The 21,708-nt window shown below is 43.7% G+C and overlaps 1 protein-coding gene across 2 annotated transcripts; it reads left to right on the top strand.

The window, feature by feature from the left end:
• Window positions 1-1,232: 1,232 nt before the first annotated feature.
• LOC109875234 (ras-related protein Rab-2A) lies at window positions 1,233-19,799 on the top strand. Of its 2 annotated transcripts, none has more exons than XM_020467495.2 (8): window positions 1,233-1,523; window positions 9,115-9,186; window positions 9,722-9,789; window positions 13,326-13,408; window positions 13,845-13,937; window positions 14,388-14,499; window positions 16,968-17,036; window positions 18,202-19,799. In XM_020467495.2, exons 1-8 carry the CDS (start codon window positions 1,478-1,480, stop codon window positions 18,295-18,297), a joined length of 639 nt encoding a protein of 212 aa, XP_020323084.1. In that variant the 5' UTR covers window positions 1,233-1,477; the 3' UTR covers window positions 18,298-19,799. The 2 variants fall into 2 exon arrangements, with proteins under 2 accessions (XP_020323084.1, XP_031665814.1); XM_031809954.1 differs by lacking the exon at window positions 1,233-1,523 and adding an exon at window positions 1,598-1,635.
• The last annotated feature ends 1,909 nt before the right edge of the window (window positions 19,800-21,708 follow it).

Below are 21,708 nucleotides of genomic sequence, written 5' to 3'. Positions count from 1 at the left end.
TAGAGAGGAGAGGAGCAGAAATGCCTTTTTTACAGTCCCAATGAACTCCAGTTATCAACGCTAACTCCAGGTAGCGTATCACTCTCTTTAGGGATAAAACAACTCTCGGTAGAGTCAATTTAGCCCCAAAAATATTTTAGCAGGAAGATCGGAATGCCATGAACCATGAACCAAGAGGTTGTGAGTTAAAGTCCCAGAAGAGGACATGTTGAATAATAATTACAGTAAAAATGAACATGCACAAGGTAATCATGTGTGCCAAATATGTAAGTTGAAAACATTGTATGTTAAAGCATTGTATGTGTGTGTACGAGTGTCCACAACCTTGCCAACAAATAAAGAACTGTGAATGGATCCGTGGTTCACCAATTAGAGCCTTGATTGGCTCGACCAGAGTAACAAGGGGTGATGTGTAATGATGAAACAATATTTTTGGGGGTCGAGAACGTTTCTTTGGGACCATCAGGTGACGTTCTGACTCTGTCCAGTTTTCTGTGGGTTAGAAGATTCCATCAACATCCACCAAAAATACACAGAACATGGTTGCCATGTTCAAGTCACGTTAAATGAGAACGTTGCAAGAACATTCATTTGTCCAGTTTTCTGTGGGTTAGGAGAATATTCCATCAACTTCCCATTGTCACGCCTACTCCTGCTCCGGCGCTCGACGTCACCAGTCTACTAACCACAATCTTCATTAAGCACACCAGCTCCCCATCATTACGCACACCTGCTGCCCATCATTACGCACACATGGACTTCATCATCATCAAAATAAGTGTTCAGAAAGTATTTACTAAATAAACTGAAGTAAACAAGAAATAAATAATAAATAAACATTTAAAAAAAGAAAATAGCAAATAACTAAAGAGCAACAATAAAATTAAGTTACAAGGCTTTATACAGGGGGCACCGGTACAGAGTCAATGTGCGTTAATCTAGGTAATTGAGGTAATACAGTGACTTGCGAAAGTATTCACCCCACTTGGCATTTTTCCTATTTTATTGCCTTACAACCTGGAATTAAAATAGATTTTGGGGGGGGTTTGTATCATTTGATTTACACAACATGCCAACCACTTTGAAGATACACATTTTAAAATGTGATAAAAAGAAGAGTCTTCTAAGTGACATAATATTTAATAAAAAACTGTTAGTGGCAAATGGTTATGGTAACGCCATTATACCAAAGAAGAAGAAGAAAAAGAAGAACTGGGTGGTGAGGGCAAGATGACGGACTTCCGGGGGCAAAATTATCTTTTTTTCCTTTTCTTGCGTGCGTGGCGAGGGCGGAACATATGACGTCGTCAGTAGAAGCTTGGAAGTGTTTATTGTTCCTTCCCTTTGAAGAGAGAAAGAAGGCTAGTAAGGCAAAGCAATAACGATTACCGAGACGGTTATATAGACAATTTTCATAGTTTCAAGTAGCGAAGCCACAGTAAACGGCCGAGGCAGGTTGACACAGGACCCAGTGGCCATGGCATATGCGTACCTCTTCAAATACATCATTATCGGAGACACGGGTAAGTATTCACTGGTAGCAAAGATTGCTAACGACAGCTAACGTTAACCGCTATCTTTTATTTCCGCAGTGGTGGAGAGTCCAGTGACGTGGTAAAAGCGGAGACGCAAGGGGTGGGATGACATATCTATTTCTCGCTTGCTAACAGCGTTAATAGTATGTCATTAACTTGTCTTTAACGTGAAATAGAAAACATTATTTTCCATCACATCGCACAATTTGTGGTCAGCTAGTGTGCTAATTTAGCAACTGTTGAAAACACCAACAAGCTGACGGCCTATTGTCTTTCCGCTGTGCATTGTGAGAGTGGGGTGCTAAGCTAGCAATGCTAACTAGCCTAGGCTAATGTCGTTGGTTAGCTAGCTGTATCTAACGTTAGCTGTCAACAACAGTTAACGTTATCTAATTTGACAGCACTTAAACGACATGGGTGCTTGCACAGACCATGTCAGCCCCTTTGGACTCATTCACATCAATGGTCTGGGCTTTCTGTTTTTGTTTTTTGCGAACTTGTAACGTATATCTCTGAGCCACAACAAGGCCACAAGCCCTCTCTCCCTCGAAATGGCGTTTTACAGAGTTTTGATACGGTTTCCTACGGCCGCCTCCATGGCTAGGGTTTTACAGTAGCGGTCTAGGCTTTCATGGTCGTGTTTAACTGACATAATGTACTCCTACACGGGTATTGTGTCGGTTAATGTTACACAGTTTGTCATTTGTTGTTGCTAGACGAGGTCTAGAACTGTAACCGAAGGAATATCGTGGAAGCTGCCAACGCAAGCATATATAATCTTCCCGTAGGTTGACTTAGCAGGCAACGTAGGTACTTGTTTATCAATAACCGTGCTACTAACTTTCGCTATGTGCGTCTTCGTCTTATTTGGTTAGAACAGTGTTATTTTGAATATGTTGCTTAACAGCTCAACCCTGATCCTTGCTGAAATAGCCTAATAGCTCAGCATTTTGCCCAGGGCAGAAGATCTACTGAGATAGTTAAAGGTAACCTCTGGCTAGAGAGAATGTCAGTCTATGATGATGCTGAGAAATAAACACATGTAGCTGGTCCACCTGACGTTAAGTGTACCTGTAACCATTTTGGTGTCTCGAGTCCACAGGGAGTGATGCTATGACTTCCATCTCTTTACTGATTGATCACTAAGGCCTGTACATTCAAGGGTGTATGAGGTCTTTAAAAGTAACAACCTACTGTTTTACTCGGTTTAAAAGTATCAGGGAAGTGTATCCTGCACCCAGGGAAGCCAATAACAGATTTACCAGCTTGAGCCCCTGCATTTCTCTAAGATGAAAGGGCAGAATTTGACTAAGTATTTGCTGACAGCATATCATATGATGGTTGTTTCAAAACATGAGATGCCATTACCAACACACAACTCAGCGGTTAGCATTTAGGGGTAGTACAAATCTTTCCGTTTATTATTTTCCAGACTCGACTACATCTAGGAGAGTTAGGCCAACTCCTTACGTTTATTAGTGTAATTACTCATTACTAGAGTTTCCTGACCAGAAACTAGGGCCATGAGTTTTTAGTTAACAGAAAAAAACTCCAAGCCCAACTTCGAAATACTATTGCTGTCATGGACTAAGAATTCACATTCCCCATTTGTGTAATGAAGAAGTTGATCAGAATCAGTAATGCCTGTCATGTAACGTGAGATTAGTTGGGTGGTATAGTTATAATTTAGGCACGTGTGTTACTATTGGGGAAGACTATATAAGAATGTTCTGTAAGAGCTGGGCGATATGGACAAAAATCCATATTGCCCATATATATGGGCATATATATGCTATATATACAAAAGTATGTGAACACACCTTCAAATTCGTGGATTCTTCTTCAGCCACACCTTATGCTGACAGGTGTATAAAATATAGCACACAGCCATGCAATTTCCGTAGACAAACATTGGCAGTAGAATGGCCTTACTGAAGAGCACAGTGACTTTCAGCGTGTTAATGTCATAGGATGCCACCTTTCCAATAAATCGTGTTGTCAATTGTCTACCCTGCTAGAGCTGCCCGGTCAACTGTAAGTGTTATTGTGAAGTGGAAATATCTAGGAGCAACAACAGTTCAGCTGCAAAGTGGTAGGCCTCACAAGCTCACAGAATTGGCCCGCCGAGTACTGAAGCCCGTAGCACGTAAAAATTGTATGTCCTCGGTTGCAACACTCACTACAGGATTCCAAACTACCCCTGGAAGCAACGGCAGGACAGTAAGTGTTCGTCGGGAGCTTCGTGAAATGGATTTCCATGGCCGAGTAGTCGCAGGGTTTGCTGGATGCCAGGAGAACGCTACCTGCCCGATTGCATAGTGCAGCTGTAAAGTTTGGTGGATGAGGAATAATGGTCTGGGGCTGTTTTTCATGGTTCGGGCTTGGCCGCTTAGTTCCAGTAAAGGGAAATCTTAACACCACAGCCTACAATGACATTCTAGATTATTCTGTGCTTCCAACAATGCCCCTGTGAACAAAGCGAGATCCATACAGTCGGTGTGGAAGAACTTGCCTGCACAGACCCCTGACTATAAACCCCATCAAACACCTTTGAGATGAATTGGAACGTCGACTGCAAGCCAGGCCTAATCACCCAACATCAGTGCCTGACCTCACTAATGCTTGTGGCTGAATGGAAGCAAGTCGCACGCAGCAATGTTCCAACATCTAGTGGAAAGCCTTTCCAGAAGAGTGGAGGCTGTTATACCAGCAAAGGGGGGACCAACTCCATATTAATGCCCATGATTTTGGAATGAGATTGACGAGCAGGTGTCCACATACTTTTGGTCATGTGTAAATTGCCTGGATTAATACGATAACAATAAATAGAACGATACTTTTATAACAATGTGCACCACATCCTTTAAACTATTACTATTGGTTTGATGGTTGTAGCTGTCAATTGTCCCATTAACAATCATCCATATTAGCGAACTTATTTCATTTTTTCAAACTTCACATTTCTCTAGTATTAAAATGTCTGCGATAAGTGATGGGTATGGATGGTGCCAAAAATATTTTGGTCCCAGCTTTATGTTCCGTCCACCTTAAGTAGCCTAGGCCCATGTCCCTTTCTGTGCAAAAGTCATTTTACGCCTAGACCTTAGACATAACTTTTTTCCTAGTCAGAAACTCCAAATTACACCGCTCAATCATTAAGCATCTATAAATGGGAGTTTTCCCTCTCTGAAAGACCGAGCATGCTGGGAGCCGATATCGCTCCTGCTGTCCTCTCTGCCTCTGGTACTAAGCCTAGCAGTAAACAGTCCAGTTGCAACACCACAGACCTGTCATCCGCTAGCTTCACTGTGGGCCATCCCAAGCTATCATATTGCTCATTCCCATTCTACATGACTGCAGTTTAGGGATGGCTATCCCAGCTGTTGGAGCTGTTAGATATATCCTGTTGTTGTTTACTAGGCTAGATGAGGTGACGGTGGAGAATCCCCTTCTGTCCAAAAAGATGAATGTTTTTCTCAGCCTGCAGAACCTAGTGTTTTCACCTGGATGAAATGGAAACAGTTTATATTCACATCAGTGCCAAATCAATTGCTGTATTTCAATGAGTGAAATTTTATTTGTCATATGCACAGATTACACATGGTACACAGTACAATTTAAATGCTTCTTAGCATATAGGGGGCTCCCAAGTGGCGCAGCGGTATAAGGCACTGCATCTCAGTGCTAGAGGGGTCACTATACACCCTGGTTCGATTCCAGGCTGTATCACAACCAGCCGTGACTGGTAGTCCCATAGGGCGGTGCACAATTGGTCCAGCGTCGTTAGGGTTTGGCCAGGGTAGGCTGTCATTGTAAATAATAATTAGTTTACAATGACTAGTTAAAGGTTAAATAAAATATAGGCCTATCATGAAAAAGCAACAGCTGTTTTCAAAGAACCATATGCACCACAAAACACTAGACATAGTGTCCAACATAGTAATTAGCCTACAGCTTGCTTAGGCTAATCTTTGATTTGGCAGGCCAGTCTAATTGAACTTGCAGTTTGTTTTTAATGATAATGACCTGACCACTAAAGAACCACATGCACACATCTATTCAGAGCTAGAGGCTGATTGGCTAGCAGGTGCATGGTAATGTTGTGGTGACTTTGCTTTGTTGTTTCTGTACATCCTTCTCATGGTGTCTTCCATCACCCTGGCTCCCCTGCATGGCAATGGTAACCCATAAAAACACAAATGAAAGCCTTCTCTGGTGTCCAGTATCATCGTAATGTTTTCCATTGCAAAAAATGAAAATATGTACCAGACAACTCTTTGGTCTCAAAAACCTGCTGTATGTAAAATATTGTGTGCTATAGCTTGGAAAATAAATTAATGTGACTCTGGGTGACAACATAATGACATTTGTTTCCAACATTAGGTATGTTTTCCTAAAGAAGTTAAATCCACAATACTAACGAGTATCACGATACTGGTATCGTCCCGGCCCTACCTGTTTGCGTTGTAACCATGTGGTGCAGCACACAGGTTTTCACAGGTCCCCCCTCCACTGTGTGGCGGTGTGTTTCACGGTCACGTTTGGTTATTTTCTCTCACAGGAGCACGTCACACGTTATATTTAAGCCTTGAGTCTAATTTGTGAAAAGTTTTTTGCATTCATTATGGTCATTGCTACCTAGGAATATCTTGGTTTCGTCACACCAAACAACCTCATGAGTCGTGGCATTTGACATTTTGTGGGTTGACATTAGGGCCGGCCATTTTATCCATATCAAGAGCGTCATGTTGACATGGCCTCTGATATGGATCCTTCTGAAGAAATCTTGGAATAGATCGCTCTTCTTAACCCCAGATCTAAGAACCGATAACACTATCCCACTCCCAAACTGAACCATTGAGGGCATGAAATAATATCCGACCCTGAATCAGTGGTTTAAAGCATCCACTATCAATTCCAGAAACGCGTGACAGAATTCTACTTGTTTGACCAGCCACGTGCCAGAAGCCTCTTGATATGCTAACTAGAGCGAGGCTCCAGCCGGTCTGACTGAGCTTCTCTACGGTTGTGTGGGTGTAGTCAGAGGGCTGTAGGGCATTTACTCTTTCTATTACTCTGATGTCTAACGTCAAATTAAAGATTCAGGGACTTCACAATATGAAATCACGATACTTAGGTGCCGATACGATATGTATTGCAATTGATTGGAAAGCGGCCGTGGTCATCCCCCTCTTCAAAGGGGTTGTCACTCTAGACCAAACTGTTAGACCTATAACCATCCTACCCTGCCTTTCTCAGCCACACTCAAGGTACTAAACGATATCATAACCGCCATCGATAAAAGACAGTACTGTGCAGCCTTCTTCACCGACATGGCCAAGACTTTCGACTCTGTCAATCACCGTATCCTTATCGGCAGACACAACAGTCTTGGTTTCTCTAATGACTGCCTCGCCTGGTTCACAAACTACTTCTCAGACAGAGTTCAGTGTGTCAAATCGGAGGGCCTGTTGTCTGGACCTCTGGCAGTCTCCATGGGGTTGCCACAGGATTCAATTCTCGGGCCGACTCTTTTCTCTGTATATATCAACGATGTCGCTCTTGCTGCGGGTGATTCTTTGATCCACCTCTACGCAGACGACACCATATACATCTGGCCCTTCTTTGGACACTGTGCTAACAAACCTCCAAAAGAGCATAAACGCCATACACCACTCCTGTGGCCTCCTACTGCTCTCAAATGCTAGTAAAAAGAAATGCGTGCTCTTCAACTGATCGCTGCTCGTACCCGCCTGCCCGACTAGCTTCACTACTCTGGACAGTTCTGACTTAGAATATGTGGAGAACTATAAATACCTAGGTGTCTGGTTAGACTGTAAACTCTCCTTCCAGACCCACATTAAGCATCTCCAATCCAACATTAAATCTAGAATCGGCTTTCTATTTCGCAACAAAGTCTCCTTCACTCATGCTGCCAAACATATCCTCGTAAAACTGACTCCTACCGATCCTTGACTTCAGCGACGTCATTTACAAATTAGCCTCCAACTCTCTACTAAGCAAATTGGATGCAGTCAATCAGTGCCATCCGTTTTGTCACCAAAGCCCCATATACTACGCACCACTGCGACCTGTATGCTCTCGTTGGCTGGTCCTCGCTACATATTTGTCACCAAACCCACTGGCTTCAGGTCATCTAAGTCTTTGCTAGGTAAAACTCTGCCTTATCTCAGCTCACCGGTCACCATAGCAACACCCAACAGTAGCACGTGCTCCAGCAGGTATATTTCACTGGTCATCCCCAAAGCCAACACCTCTTTCACTGGCCCACCTGGTTAAATAAAGGTAAAATAACATTTCTCACAATGCTATATGTTTTGCAATTTGATGTTCCAAAGATAATGCTCACTGTGTCTGCTGCAGAGGGACGAGAGCCTGAGAGTTTTGATCATTCGTGGAAATAAAAATGCTGAAAACATGTTATTTCACTATTTAAAAAGGACACTTTTTTGGGGGGGCACAGGTACAGCTGACTAGAGTGGCTGGTTTTAGAGTGTGTGTGTGTGACTAGCTAATGTTAGTCATGGGAAATTCCACAGTAAAGGAATTACCCTGCGACTCTGATTTTTCACTTTAAAATGTATGCCAAACAAAATCCATTGATTTCTAAGGTTAACGAACCATAAATCTCTATGTACAAGGACTACTTTTAACAATTGACACACATTTACTTGGAAGAACAGTGCAGATACCGAGTTTGGTAATAGAAACCCCCGAGCCCCAAACCCCCGAGCTGACAAGGTACAAATCTGTCGTTCTGCCCCTGAACAGGCAGTTAACCCACTGTTCCTAGGCCGTCATTAAAAATAAGAATTTGTTCTTAACTGACTTGCCTAGTTAAATAAAGGCTAACAAAATTAGTTTTTTTTGTGTTTTTTTTACCAAACTTTGCACCTTCACTGTTCTTCCAGGGAATGTGTTTCTGTCACATTTTCTGTCTTAATTGTTAAAAGTCCTCCTTGTGCAGCCTCCCGAGTGGTGTAGCGTCACTACAGACCCGGGTTCGATCCCGGGCTGTTGCAGCCGTCCGCAACCGGTAGACCCATAAGGCACAATTGGCCAAGTGTCGTTAGGGGGAGGGGGGGGGGGGTTTGGCTGGCCAGGAAGGCCTTGTCCCATCGCGCTCTAGCGACTCCTTGTAGCGGGCTGGGCGCATGCACGCGCATCCGGTCTCCGGTTGTATGGTGTTTCCTCCGACACATTGGTGCGGCTGGCTCCCGGATTGAGCAGGCAGTGTGTCAGGAAGCAGTGGGGCATGGCTGGGTCTTGTTTCTCAGGACGCAAGGCCCTCGACCTTCGCCTCTCCCGAGTCGGTAGGGGAGTTGCAGCGACGGGACAAGACTGTAACTACCAGTTGGATATTAAGGAGAAATAGGGGTTAAGTACAAAAAATGAATAATTGTGCGTAGTTGTATGGTTTTTGTTAAACTTTGACATTTTTAACTGAAAAACATGAGTCTGCGTAATTTCCTTAATGTAGAATATCCCCTATGCTGACAGAGCCCCTATTTGTTCATGTATGTGTGCCTCTGTTTAACCGTGCATGTTTGTTTTGCAGGTGTTGGGAAATCATGCCTATTATTACAGTTCACAGACAAGCGGTTTCAGCCGGTGCATGACCTCACTATCGGTAAGACTCCTTTATATCACACGTCATTATAACGTTTTAATGACCGACTGCGATTTTAAAATGTATCCTGCTTCTGCACTGCCCTGATGCACTGGAGGGACCACAATTAAATCATCTGAGCATTCTGCTCAGATCCCCTCAGCGTATTAATTCATTTCTTAAGGATTTTCATCCCTCGCCTCTGGTCTAACCTGTAAAGATGAGGGAGATGTGTTGGCATTAGGAGAGAGCGAGATGTATTAGCATTTTAAAGATTTAATGTGTACTAGTTTGACCAGTGTCTGCTAGTGTAGTAGATCAGACAATCTACTGTAACCTCGATACACCATAGGCTTTTAGCCAGGGCGTATTTGTGGTGGAAGCTGATATCTAGCTTATGGTTAAGACCAGGACTTTTTCCTGACCATGAAATACTAGCCTAGAACTAAGGGCCCGTTCATTAATTTTTTCCTGCTCCGATCACGTGGCCATGGAAAAACTCCTGGACCAACAGAGATGTAGACTGACTGTGTAACCTGGTGGTTGTCTTTCCCAGGTGTGGAGTTTGGGGCGCGGATGATCACTATAGATGGTAAACAGATCAAGCTGCAGATCTGGGACACGGTAAGATACCTGCCCCGTACCACATTAACAGATGTGATTTTACCTGAATACAGTTGACTCCTTAGTGGTATTCATTAGGGCACAGTGTAGCACTATATTTCAAAACGTTGTGCAACTGAAATTGACGTTATGTAACGCCTTGGGACTGTTTGATAGCATCCAGTTGTCAGGAACGATAAAGAAGAATGTATTGATGTCTGCCCAGAGTGGCTTAACAAACGCTTTGGTCATTTCACGTATGTTATAAACACATTTACCAAGACAAATATGATTCATTAACATTATATCCAAAAAGTTTGATTTTGTAACCTAATGCGTCCGATAATAAGTACACTGTCTGTTGACAGAGCGGTGCCGCTTTCTCGCAGCAACTTTTGAGGATTTTTACATGTGGTGGTCGTCTGCAAAGTTGTTTCCGCGGGTCGCAAAAATAACATGACATGAGTGGAATTAAATGTAAAAGGCTTTGAAAATATAAAAACTTGCGCTACGCTCAGTGTTCCGTTGATATTTCAGACATACTCTTGTTTTTGTGAGAGTTTCGAAAAATAACAGGAATTTCGCATGAATGAAAAGCGTATAGTAAAATATGTAATGTCTCAATCGATATCAGTCTTAACTCTATTGTTTTATGTCCTCTGTGTTCGAGAAGAACGATGGCGAGTTCAGCGGTGAGCCTGTCAGTTAGCCTTAATTCTCCCACCGCGTCCAGCCTAGATGACGCAACGCTATTTTCCTTTTTTTTTACCACTTTTTTTTGTCACCCCGTTGAAAAAAAAATGTTGAAAGGATTATTAGTATTTTACAAATTGGTCAGTGTTTTATTATTATTTATTTGACTCCCTAAATGTAGCCAGTATTATATGGTCCCGTTTCAATTAAATGGAATTGGAACTTTATCTGAATTGAATTTATGGAGTAAACTGTAATCATTAATGTATGAATACATTAGCGCAAAAACAGTATCTTATCAAAGTGAAGGTTTTCCACCTAGTGACGATCACATCCATGTAGTATGATGAGTGGCATCCACTCAGTGTGTAATTCACCCAATATAACCCACCAAGTCTAACAAGACAAGTCTAATATGTTTTTTTTTTCTCTGAACTCTTCAACACATACAGCATTAAAATAGTCTTAAATATTAGATCCAATATGGGGTATCTCCCTAATGGACTCTTGTACAGCAGGACTAGCTCTTCCCCCCCCCCCCCCCCCCCCCTGTCCCCTCTGATATATGCATGTGTCAGCATGGACATGTTGCAAAGGAAAGAATGATTGCGCCTACACAACAGCGTTATGTCAGTTGGCTGTTGACACGTTTCACCCTCTTTTCAAATAGACTCTCTCAGCTATGTCCTTGTGACATTTACTATTTAGACTTTTTGAATGGTGTTTTAGATGTGAAGGTTGACGTGTGAAGTGATAATTAAGGTTTCTCTTTGTGCCCTTCTGGTGAGTCCCTGTGCAGTGCTGAGAAAATATGAATGCTGCAGGAGATGATCTGGTGTAGTATGTATGTTGGCCTGTAGGGGGAGACACAGCGCTACTAATAAGAATAGAATCCCACAGCAGTAATGCTGATGGATGGTGGTGGTAGTAGAGTCCTAGGCCCTAGAGAGGCCTTCTGGGCCACCGATGTAGTGCCTGCTGCTGCTGCTGCTGTGTACTTTCTAGGCCACATGTTAACTTTTTCAGTCACTAACCAAAAGGTCGCTGGTTCGAATCCCCGAGCCGACCAGGTGAAAAATCTGCCGGTGTGCCCTTGAGCAATGCACGTAACCCTAATTGCTCTTGTAAGCCGCACAGGATAAGAGCGTCTGCTAAATGATGTAAATGTAATATCTGGAGACCCGGGTTCGAACATAACAAAGGCTTATGGGTATTTTCAACACACCACTATGACTATCCCTTCCATTAGAATTCTTTGTGGTTTAGCCTACATCCCAGACCACCACATGTCCACCCTGCCAAGACAGAGTCACAATCAAACACAGGGTGTGTGTACTGGCCGTGTAGCCTTATCAGTGTGTGGGTGTCCCTGTGTGTGTGTGTGTGCACAGGAGGAGGAGCCGGGAGGCACTGCCTGCCCTGGGGGTGATGTAATAGACAAAATCTGCATTTCTGGCCTTCCTGTAACCTTTGAGCTCTGGCAGATGGCAGGCATAAAAGTGTCATTCATCATTTATTCACAATGGCCTCCATTAGCTCCAATGTTAGCAGCTGCCTCGGGGGACTGTTGCCACGGACTAGTGGAGGGACTGACTGGGCCTTATTGAATTCAAATGTGCTGGGGCATTGGCTGCCTGGCTCGCACTCACCTGCTGCCAGGCCAGAAGGAAACAGAACAGAAGAGGTAGAGAAGATCCAGACTCAGTCTTCAGCAGCTATCCAGGGAAGAGGGAAGCCACCTTATCAAACACTGACAATGGTATCTACAGACAGCTCTTGTCTGCCTGCCTGCTGTACAAACCAACCACTGACTGTGGTGAGAGAACGGGGAGTTGTGATTGGCCAAAGTTGTAGCATGTTATGTTATGGGCTGTGTGGAACACAGTGGGCCCCTTGTTTGTGAGGAGTCAGTCAGTCAGGGATGGGACGTAGAGAAAGACAGGAGCCTTTTGTACACTGTGACAGGGGCTTGCCTGTGCTCCTCCTAGCTGCAGAGGGAAAACCAGGAAGCTTGGTTTTGGAATAATGGCGCTCCAGTTGAGAATTTCTATTGTGTTAGGAATGTGTATGGATTAGGGAAAGACACTGGGAAGCCTGGAGTGGAAGAGTTGGGTAGGGACTAGGAAGCCTGGAGTGGAGGAGTGGGGTAGGGACTAGGAAGCCTGGAGTGGAGGAGTGGGGTAGGGACTAGGAAGCCTGGAGTGGGGTAGGGACTAGGAAGCCTGGAGTGGGGTAGGGACTAGGAAGCCTGGAGTGGGGTAGGGACTAGGAAGCCTGGAGTGGGGTAGGGACTAGGAAGCCTGGAGTGGGGTAGGGACTAGGCAGGTCATGAATGAGTAAAACATTGCTTGAGCTAGGAGTATTTCAGAACCTTGGCTCAGAAGAGCCCCTGACCCTAGTAATATAGGGTACCAGACACCGTAGCATTTTGTCTGTCCTAACACAGCCTTGAGCACTTGGACTAAGACTCCTTTTTAGAGTTGATACTATATTCATATTTATACTTACTACTGCTGTTTTGCCCTGCTGTGTGTTCGCTGCGCTGTTGTGCGCTGGCGGACTCCGGAGATGCAGTCTAATTCAAATATGCTAAACCATCGTTTGTGACATCACGATGTTATCACCATCGACAATGGCTGTCAAACAATCGTCGCTAGACAACGCAAACGTAAAATAGCCTAACCCTGCTACTACTGCTTCCACTGTTTGGTGCTACTGCTGGCTCTTCTTTGTACCCTTTTAACTATAGGTTACTATGCTTCAGTGCCGAGCTCTGTCTTTACTTTAACTGAGCGTCTCTGTGTGTGTACTATATCTGTTTGTGTGCATGTTTAAAAAATATATTTAAAAAATGTTTTTCTCAGGCCGGCCAAGAATCCTTCCGCTCAATCACTCGGTCCTACTACAGAGGGGCAGCCGGCGCCCTGCTAGTGTACGACATCACAAGGTCAGTCTTGTGGCCATTTTCTCCCCAGACCTTATCAATCTATATAAACACTAGGACCACTGTGGTAACTAAGTCAACTTTCCTCACCCAAGGTCCTCCCTTCAGGTCATGACTGTTGCTCTTGATATAAGGAGAATTATGTATTTTTAATGCATTTGTTTAGGAGGAAAGGAAAAGTAATATATTATCCAGCTAATACAGTTTAACCGTAGTTAGAGCGACTAAGATTGATGTTTGTATAATTACATTGGGGGTTTAATTGAATGCATTTTCTCCCGCCAATGTCCTTTTTATTTTGCTCATGTAGATCCACTTTTGTTGTTCCAAAAGGGACCTACATTCACCTAATGAATTACATTTGTATGTATTAGTTTACTAGGAAAGGACCATGTATTGTGTTATGCTCAGTGTTGCTCCAATGTTCCTTTTATTACAGAAGGGACACCTTCAACCACTTAACAACCTGGTTAGAGGATGCTCGCCAACATTCCAACTCCAACATGGTCATCATGCTCATTGGGAACAAGAGGTCAGATTCATCTCCCTGTCACTCATGGTTACCGAACAACCCTGTCATGGTTGTCATGGCTAAACTGGGTGCGCCTCAAAAGTCTGAAATGTCACCCTTTCCTAATTTCCTCTTAACCTACACTTTCAGATCTATTGACGATGTCAAATCAAAATGGTGGATGCTTGACTGTGTAATTTGCTTTCACCGGGTCAATTTTATGATACAATTGCTGATGAAGGAAAGGAAAAAGGGAGAAGTAGTTGTTTGACAATTGAAATGCGCCCACCCAGTTTCACAGCCCCTGCTCCCTGTGTGTGCTCTTGTCTCCTCTAGTTAGATGACATATCTCCTAACTGGCAAAAGTGACAGAATGAATTAGCAGATCATTTGGTGCAAAACACAAGACCGTACTAGCGTAACGCAGGTCTGTGGTACTGTATATATCAAGTGTTTTTGTTGTCCCCATAGTGACCTGGAGTCCAGGAGAGAGGTGAAGAAGGAGGAGGGAGAGGCCTTCGCCAGAGAGCACGGCCTCATCTTCATGGAGACCTCCGCCAAGACTGCATCCAACGTAGAAGAGGTACCTCCTGCTCACACTGTGCTATTTATTGTGTGTGTGTTGTCAACATTTTCTCACACTCACACGTTTGCCCATTAATATACCCCCCCCCTTTCTTGCTCAGACAAATACACACACACACACACCAACGCACACATGCACGTCTGTTCTCCAGTGTGCTGGGTAGCCAGACTCTCTTTCTGAGGAGTTAAGGAATGGAGAGACTGGTTTATAGAACCCTCCCCCTCTGCCGCCTTTCCCCCTTCCCTGCTGCAGAAACCCCTGGTATGATTAATTTGTCTCATTAGTGTCCCCTGAATCCTCCCGATACCTCTCCTCCTCCATCTCCCTCTCCGCGACGTGACGTGTACATCGCCCACTTATAGCTCATCCATATTCATAACCTCCCCTCCCCCCTCCTCCGCTCCCCTGTCCCCCGCGACAGCTGAAAGCCAATCATGCCTCATCTTTTAGAAGGCATGGTGGGTGGACGTTCTTTTATATTCCATTGACCCTACGGTAAGCACTATGTGAAGAGAGATGTGCTCTCTGCCTGTGCTGAGGCTAATGCTGGGTCCCTGGGTTATGCCCTGGGTCTCTATGGCCAGGTGGGGGCGCTCTGCCTCAGGCGGAGGGAAACATCTGTTGCTGTTTAATATGTTAATGCATGAAGAGGCAGGGAGGGTAGAGACAGGACCAGGCCGGGCCTCCTGAGCTGAGGTGGACATTTGTTTTCAGATTCTGTAGCAGGCCTCACTCACTCCGTGCAAAAAATATGAATTTCAGTCAGAATTTAGTGTAGAGGCGGGCCCTGCCCTAGGCTCGTTTTTGAGGTGTACGTAAGGTTATGACTATGGCCTAAACTAGGGTGTAAATTCAGGCTAGCTCTCCCAATTCAATGGTCTTTGAATGTTTGTACTGTACAACTGAAAGAAACCGATCGTACAGGCCCAATCCGTCATTACAGTTGATAATTTTTCTGTTTATACGTCTGCTCGCGTTGTTCTTACAGTGGAGTGCTGTAGATTGATTTTCTGTGGCAACAAGCCAGAGCCTCATGTGCTAATGCCTCTCATCCTAAACTCCTGTATATCCCACTCTTTAGAGCTTATTCAGTCAACGAGGCCCATATATCTCAGCAAAAAAAGAAAGATCCTCTCACTGTCAACTGCGTTTTATATGAACATAAGATTCAACAACTGAGACATAAACTGAACAAGTTCCACAGACCTGTGACTAACAGAAATGGAGTAATGTGTCCCTGAACAAAGGTAACAGTCATCCTGGTGTGGCCACCAGCTGCATTAAGTGCTGCAGTGAATCTCCTCCTCATGGACTTCACCAGATTTGCCAGAGATGTCACCCTGCTCTTCCACCAAGGCACCTGCAAGTTCCCAGACATTTCTGGGGGGAATGGCCCTAGCCCTCACCCTCCGATCCAACAGGTCCCAGACGTGCTCAATGGGATTGAGATCCAGGCTCTTCTCTGGCCATGGCAGAACACTGACATTCCTGTCTTGCAGGAAATCACGCACAGAATGAGCAGTATGGCTGGTGGCATTGTCATGTTGGAGGGTTCTGTCAGGGTGAACCTGCAGGAAGGGTACCACATGAGGGAGGAGGATGTCTTCCCTGTAACGCACAGTGTTGAGATTGCCTGTAATGACAACAAGCTCAGTCCGATGATGCTGTGACATACTGCCCCAGACCATGACGGACCCTCCACCTCCAAATCGATCCCGCTCCAGAGTACAGGCTGAGGGGGAACGCTCTTTCCTTCGACGGTAAACGTCAATTCGACCATCACCCCTGGTGAGACAAAACCGCAACTCGTCAGTGAAGAGCACATTTTGCCAGTCCTATCTGGTCCAGCAACGGTGGGTTTGTGCCCATAGGCGACGTTGTTGCCGGTGATGTCTGGTGAGGATTTGCCTTGCAACAGGCCTACAAGCTGTCTGTCCTGTTTCCCTGTAGCGCTGTCTTTTGGCTTCTCACAGTACGGACATTGCAATTTATTGCCCTGGCCACACATGTAGTCCTCATGCCTCCTTGCAGCATGCCTAAGGCACGTTCACACAGATGAGCAAGGGACCCTGGGCATCTTTCTTTTGGTGTTTTTCAGAGTCCGTAGAAAGGCCTCTTTAGTATCCTAAGTTTCCATAACTCTGACCTTAATTGCCTACCGTCTGTAAGCTGTTAGTGTCTTATTAATGACCGTTCCACTGGTGCATGTTCATTAATTGTTTGAGTCATTGAACAAGCATGGGAAACGGTGTTTAAACCCTTTACAATGAAGATCTGTGAAGTTATTTGGATTTTTATTAATCTTTCAAAGACTGTCCTGAAAAAGGGCCGTTTCTTTTTTTTTGCTGAGTTTATATGGTTTGATTGGGGCGAGGCTTGGTTTCTTTAATCTAAGTGTCACGTCTAGTTTGTTGTGTGGATGTAAGCTCTGATCCTGTACTAATTTGGCTATGTGTCCTTTTCAGGCATTCATCAACACAGCGAAGGAGATATACGAGAAGATTCAGGAGGGTGTCTTCGACATCAACAATGAGGTAATTTGACATGATAGAGAAATGCGTTTAGTGTCCATTTTGTACACTGCTACTTTGACAAATACCATCTTCTTGACATAGCTTATCTTTTCCATTATAAGTCATCAACTGAGGTATGGGCAAGTGGTCAAACACCCTTGCTCCTTTTGTAGTGCCCTAAGTCCACGTCGTAAACCGAGTGAAGAGGCCGTAAATAAAGAGAACACCTTTACAGAACAGCCGTTGGATATTGTCCTATCTAACAAAGGTCATTTTGAAGGCCAGAAAGCCATTGCTAGCTAAACCTATTACGTAGCCACATAGTTCTGCGAGACGATGCGTCCTTCTCGGCACTTAAATTTTCGAGGCAGAGGCTTATTTGCAGCAGTCCACACTCCTTCTCTCCCTCCTTCAGAGAAAGATGAAGCAGAGCAGGTTCCAGTCTGCCAAGAAAAACTTCCACCGTGTGTTCTTCCGTTTCTCCCTTCTCCTCTCCCTCCTTGCCTCACTCCGCTAGCCCTGGCTACTGGCCAGCGCATAAATTCCTCACATCCCACAAGGTTACAGCCAGCCTGAAGGAGGCGAGCCCCTGAGCAGCCATTGGGTATGCTTTTTATTAGAGTAGTAGGAAAGAGTAAAAAAAAGAAAGAGGGGGAGAGAGAAAAAACAAGGCCAGGCACACGGTCCAAACCGCATCAGCTGACTGACGAAGGGGGAAGCCCTGGCTAGAATCCCTGACGCTCACTGGCAAACGTACTGAGAAACCCCCTCCACCTCCTCCCTTAACACTATAAATCTGATTTAGAGCGATGCAGAGTTTCCTTAAGAGCTACTACTACTGCTGAAAACCACAGCAGCCTCACAGTGGAGTGCTGCCTTTCCGCCGCTCTGCGCTCTCTTCAGCCACTGAAGGGCTGGGGAGATGAAAGCAGTGCGATGGATGAAAGTGCCGCTGGCTGCTGCTGAGTGTGTGTGTGTACACCTCTCCCACACAAAGGACTGTGACTGTGAGCCAAAGAGAATTTGTCACCATTGATATTGCTTGTTATGATGTCCAATTCATCCACCCCATAAAAACACACACTCAAACTTGAATCATAAAATCACACCTGACCATCACGATCCATTTTCCTGACTGCCTGAATCCACTAACCGGTTGCATTGTGTTGTGGTTTTGTCTCGGCAGGCTAACGGTATTAAGATCGGGCCCCAGCACGCTACCACCAACTCCACTCTCTCCGGTAGCCAGGGGGGTCAACAGGCCGGAGGGGGATGCTGCTGAACACCCCTCGCCCCTCTGTCCCATACCACCCCACCTTGCCCCGCCCCTTGTGTTTCTACTGGACTGGTCGGGCTCACTAACATTTTCTTAACCCCTCCCCACAGCCTTGCCAATGGAGAGTCTAATCGTGTACTAGGTGTCTGTCAGTCAAAAATACCAAGCAAAACACATTAAAGTGTCCTGGTGCAAAACATGCCCCTGTATAAGAGCATTGGAGCCTGTCTTGGTTGTAGATTGATAGGTTGTTACTGTTGTGTTAAAACAGGCAGGGTGCTTTAGGATTGGGACTCAGCATATCTATCTGTACATCTGTCAGACAGTTGTGGATAATGTCTTTTTTTTTTTCACTCCCAAGTAAGGATTTTTTTTGTGCCCTTTTGACTTAAAAGCTTAATTGTATTTAACACTACAATGTTGGTCATCGATAGTATTTTAATCGGTTTCATGTGGGAGAAAGAAAGCTTTGGGGAAGTGGGGTGAACTCGAAGTTTGAAATAAAAGAAACAGCTGTGTCGGAAGTAGCGGCCATGTCTAAAGTGAAGTTAAAAGAAGAAAAGGAAAAAAAAAGCAGGACTCTTTTTAAATCTCTATTTATCAGTCACATTCTGTGTGTGTGTATATATAGTTACAGTTATCCTTTCTTGCTTTAGTGTATGTTGACCAAGCTAGAATTCTTTGAATTTGCTGGGAACATCTATACTGTACGAATAGAGCTTGAAACTGCAACAGTATTGCAAAAAAAAAACCTGCTTTGACACCATTTTAAGATCATATTTGACTTAATTTACTTTTTGTCCTGCCACCTGCCTTGCCCCTCTCTATCTCTGTGCCCTAGATCTGCTATGACTGTGTATAGAAACTTTGGCTCAATATTCTGCATCTATTTTAATGCCAACATTTTGTGTTTACCTGTGTTCAATAACCACAAATACCAGAATTTGATCACCTCTGCTCGGATAAGAGATCTCAGCTGTTTGCCTTAATGGAAAGATTGGGAAAGCAGAAGAAAATGAGAAACATAACCAGGTTGCGGCGGAATCATTCCAGTAACTTAATTTTGCTCAGACACATTCTTACATTAAAACACACATTGCATACTCTAAATGTATACATACACAGATTTAGACAGTACATGCATGCTTAAATGCATACATGTGTTCCTTACACACAAACAACCTGCGTATGTCTATACATACAAGCCTGCATATTTTTTTTCTCTTCGGGGATTTGTTTTTCATGCAGTCTGCTGTGGAGCGTCGGTGCAGAGCAGCGTTTTCCTGTAGGTGTGTGTGAGTGGCTGTGTACAGCCTTGCTTTCTTTGGCTGTGCGTTCTGTTAGTAGATATTATGGTGAACATCTCGTCTGTCGTCAGAGGGGCACGGGAAAAGCCAAACCTGGAGTATATATGTGACCCCCCTCGACATTTATTTGCTGTGTTGGTTCTTCTTAAAAATGAAAAAATGCTATCACAATAAACTATAATAAAACATTCTAAGCTTAAATATCATTTGATTGTCATGTGGGGGGAAAAAAATGCTATGTCTAAAATGTACATTTTGTCATTTCCTTTTTAGAATTGATATTTTGCCTCTGATCCCCTATAGTTATTTTCTGTGTTGGTATATGAATGAAACAATTATATATGGATCCATACTGTATTGTAGCTTTGATTTCTCAATATATATATAAAGTGAAACAGAAAGCATGTCCTCAGAGCTGTGTGGAGTTTTGGAATTGCAGGCTTCGTTCCCAAATGATCTCCCTAATATCAACATGAACTAAAGGGGGGCCACATGCAGCCAGTACCAATTCAACTGGTTTTACAACACACTTCTCTACATTGCATGCTTCTCAGGTATAGGCAACCAATCGGGTGCAATTCAAATATTTTCACATCAAATGTGTGATTTCATTTCTTGGCCTCCTATGTGGTTATTACTGAAAATACAAATGATTTCACCACCAATCTGAAAGTAACACTGCAACTTTTTTTTTTTTTACCTGGCAAGTCAGCTAAGAACAAATACAATTTTCAATGACTGCTTAGGAACAGTTCAGGGGCAGAACAACAGATTTGTACCTTGTCAGCTCGGGGATTTGAACTTGCAACCTTCCGGTTACTAGTCCAATGCTTTAACCACTAGGCTACCCTGCCGTTTCTCAAATAGGCTTACAGTACAGCAAATCAGTTTCCGGTGGAAATGGTTTGTAGACAGTTCATGAGATATTTGTTTTATTCATCCCTATTATATCGCCCAACATTTGGATGTAACTCGAAATGGGCTTTTGTTGGTGGTCATGCACAGCGACAGTTTATGTTAAAGGTGAACACATCTCATGACCTACTTTTCAAAGCAGTAAAGGAATGAAATGTGAAAAGCTTGTGTTGAACAGATTAGTGAACTGTCTGAAATGGTAGAGGTAGTATGCCTGCATTTAATTTTATGAACCATTTCGAAAATGAAAGTTTGATTTTAGTGAATGCAATTAGAGTATTGACCTTCACAGTAGATGTGAAATCAAGATGGCCTTCTCACAGGCAAATTATACCCACAAGCACAAACTACATGTATTTTTAAAGACAAACTATTAAATGCTGTGTAAAAAAACTTCATGTTTAACTGATCCATTGGAATATTTACAAGCGTAAGTAAAATAAACAGTGGTTTTGAGAGGACATTGGGCATACAGAAAGGGAGTGCGTACGCCTTCAAATACACAAGTCTTGTGGGGCAGATTGTTATGATAAGCAAATGAATGGCCGCGCAAGGGACATCCGGGTTACTTGCCTGATGATTCGTATGTAAGGTAGTGTGCAATGCATCAAGGAAGAGACCTTCACAAAAGTGTGATTGTGTGAAAGGCGTATTTCTTAACCTTGATATATTTCTATCGCAATTGGTTGCACATGTTTAGCTTTTTGCTGTGGTAAAAGGTCTGAAACTACTCTGAAAACCACAGGGCCTCGGGTTGGCCTTGCACGTGCCCAAGGGACCAAGTAGAATAATATGCTCCCTCGGTAGAAGAGCAAATATGTAAATATGAATCGTAAATGTGTATGATGTCCATCTCTAATTATCATAATTATTAATCTGCAGTTGACATGGAATAAGGAAACTCAATTCTCGGGGGTCGAACTGATGCACCATGCACAAAAAGAAATAAACATCCACTCATTGCAGGTGTTACAGATCCATTTCATTTGAGAACGCTTGTCTTAAACTCGTGTTGAGCTTTTAAAGGTCCATCATTTCAGGTTGAAACAGATTTATATATATATATATATATATATATATTTTTTTTTTTATTATCCACTGAAAAGTGATAGGGTTTATCATTTGAGAAGCAACTTGAATCCACGACACATGTTTTCTTACTCCGTTACACAACTCTGCTCTGCCACGCTTTTAT

The sequence above is a fragment of the Oncorhynchus kisutch genome, linkage group LG30, assembly GCF_002021735.2.
Source record: "Oncorhynchus kisutch isolate 150728-3 linkage group LG30, Okis_V2, whole genome shotgun sequence".
NCBI classification, from domain to species: domain Eukaryota; kingdom Metazoa; phylum Chordata; class Actinopteri; order Salmoniformes; family Salmonidae; genus Oncorhynchus; species Oncorhynchus kisutch.
Note: the sequence above shows the minus strand (reverse complement) of the source record. Positions and strands in the feature narration are given on the sequence as shown.

Bases quoted from the DNA above. Each gene is read 5' to 3' on its own strand.
- LOC109875234 (XM_020467495.2), top strand. From the start codon at position 1,478: ATGGCATATGCGTACCTCTTCAAATACATCATTATCGGAGACACGG. The intron at 14,500-16,967 runs GTACCTCCTGCT...TGTCCTTTTCAG, and splicing joins CTGCATCCAACGTAGAAGAG to GCATTCATCAACACAGCGAA. The intron at 17,037-18,201 runs GTAATTTGACAT...TTGTCTCGGCAG, and splicing joins TCTTCGACATCAACAATGAG to GCTAACGGTATTAAGATCGG.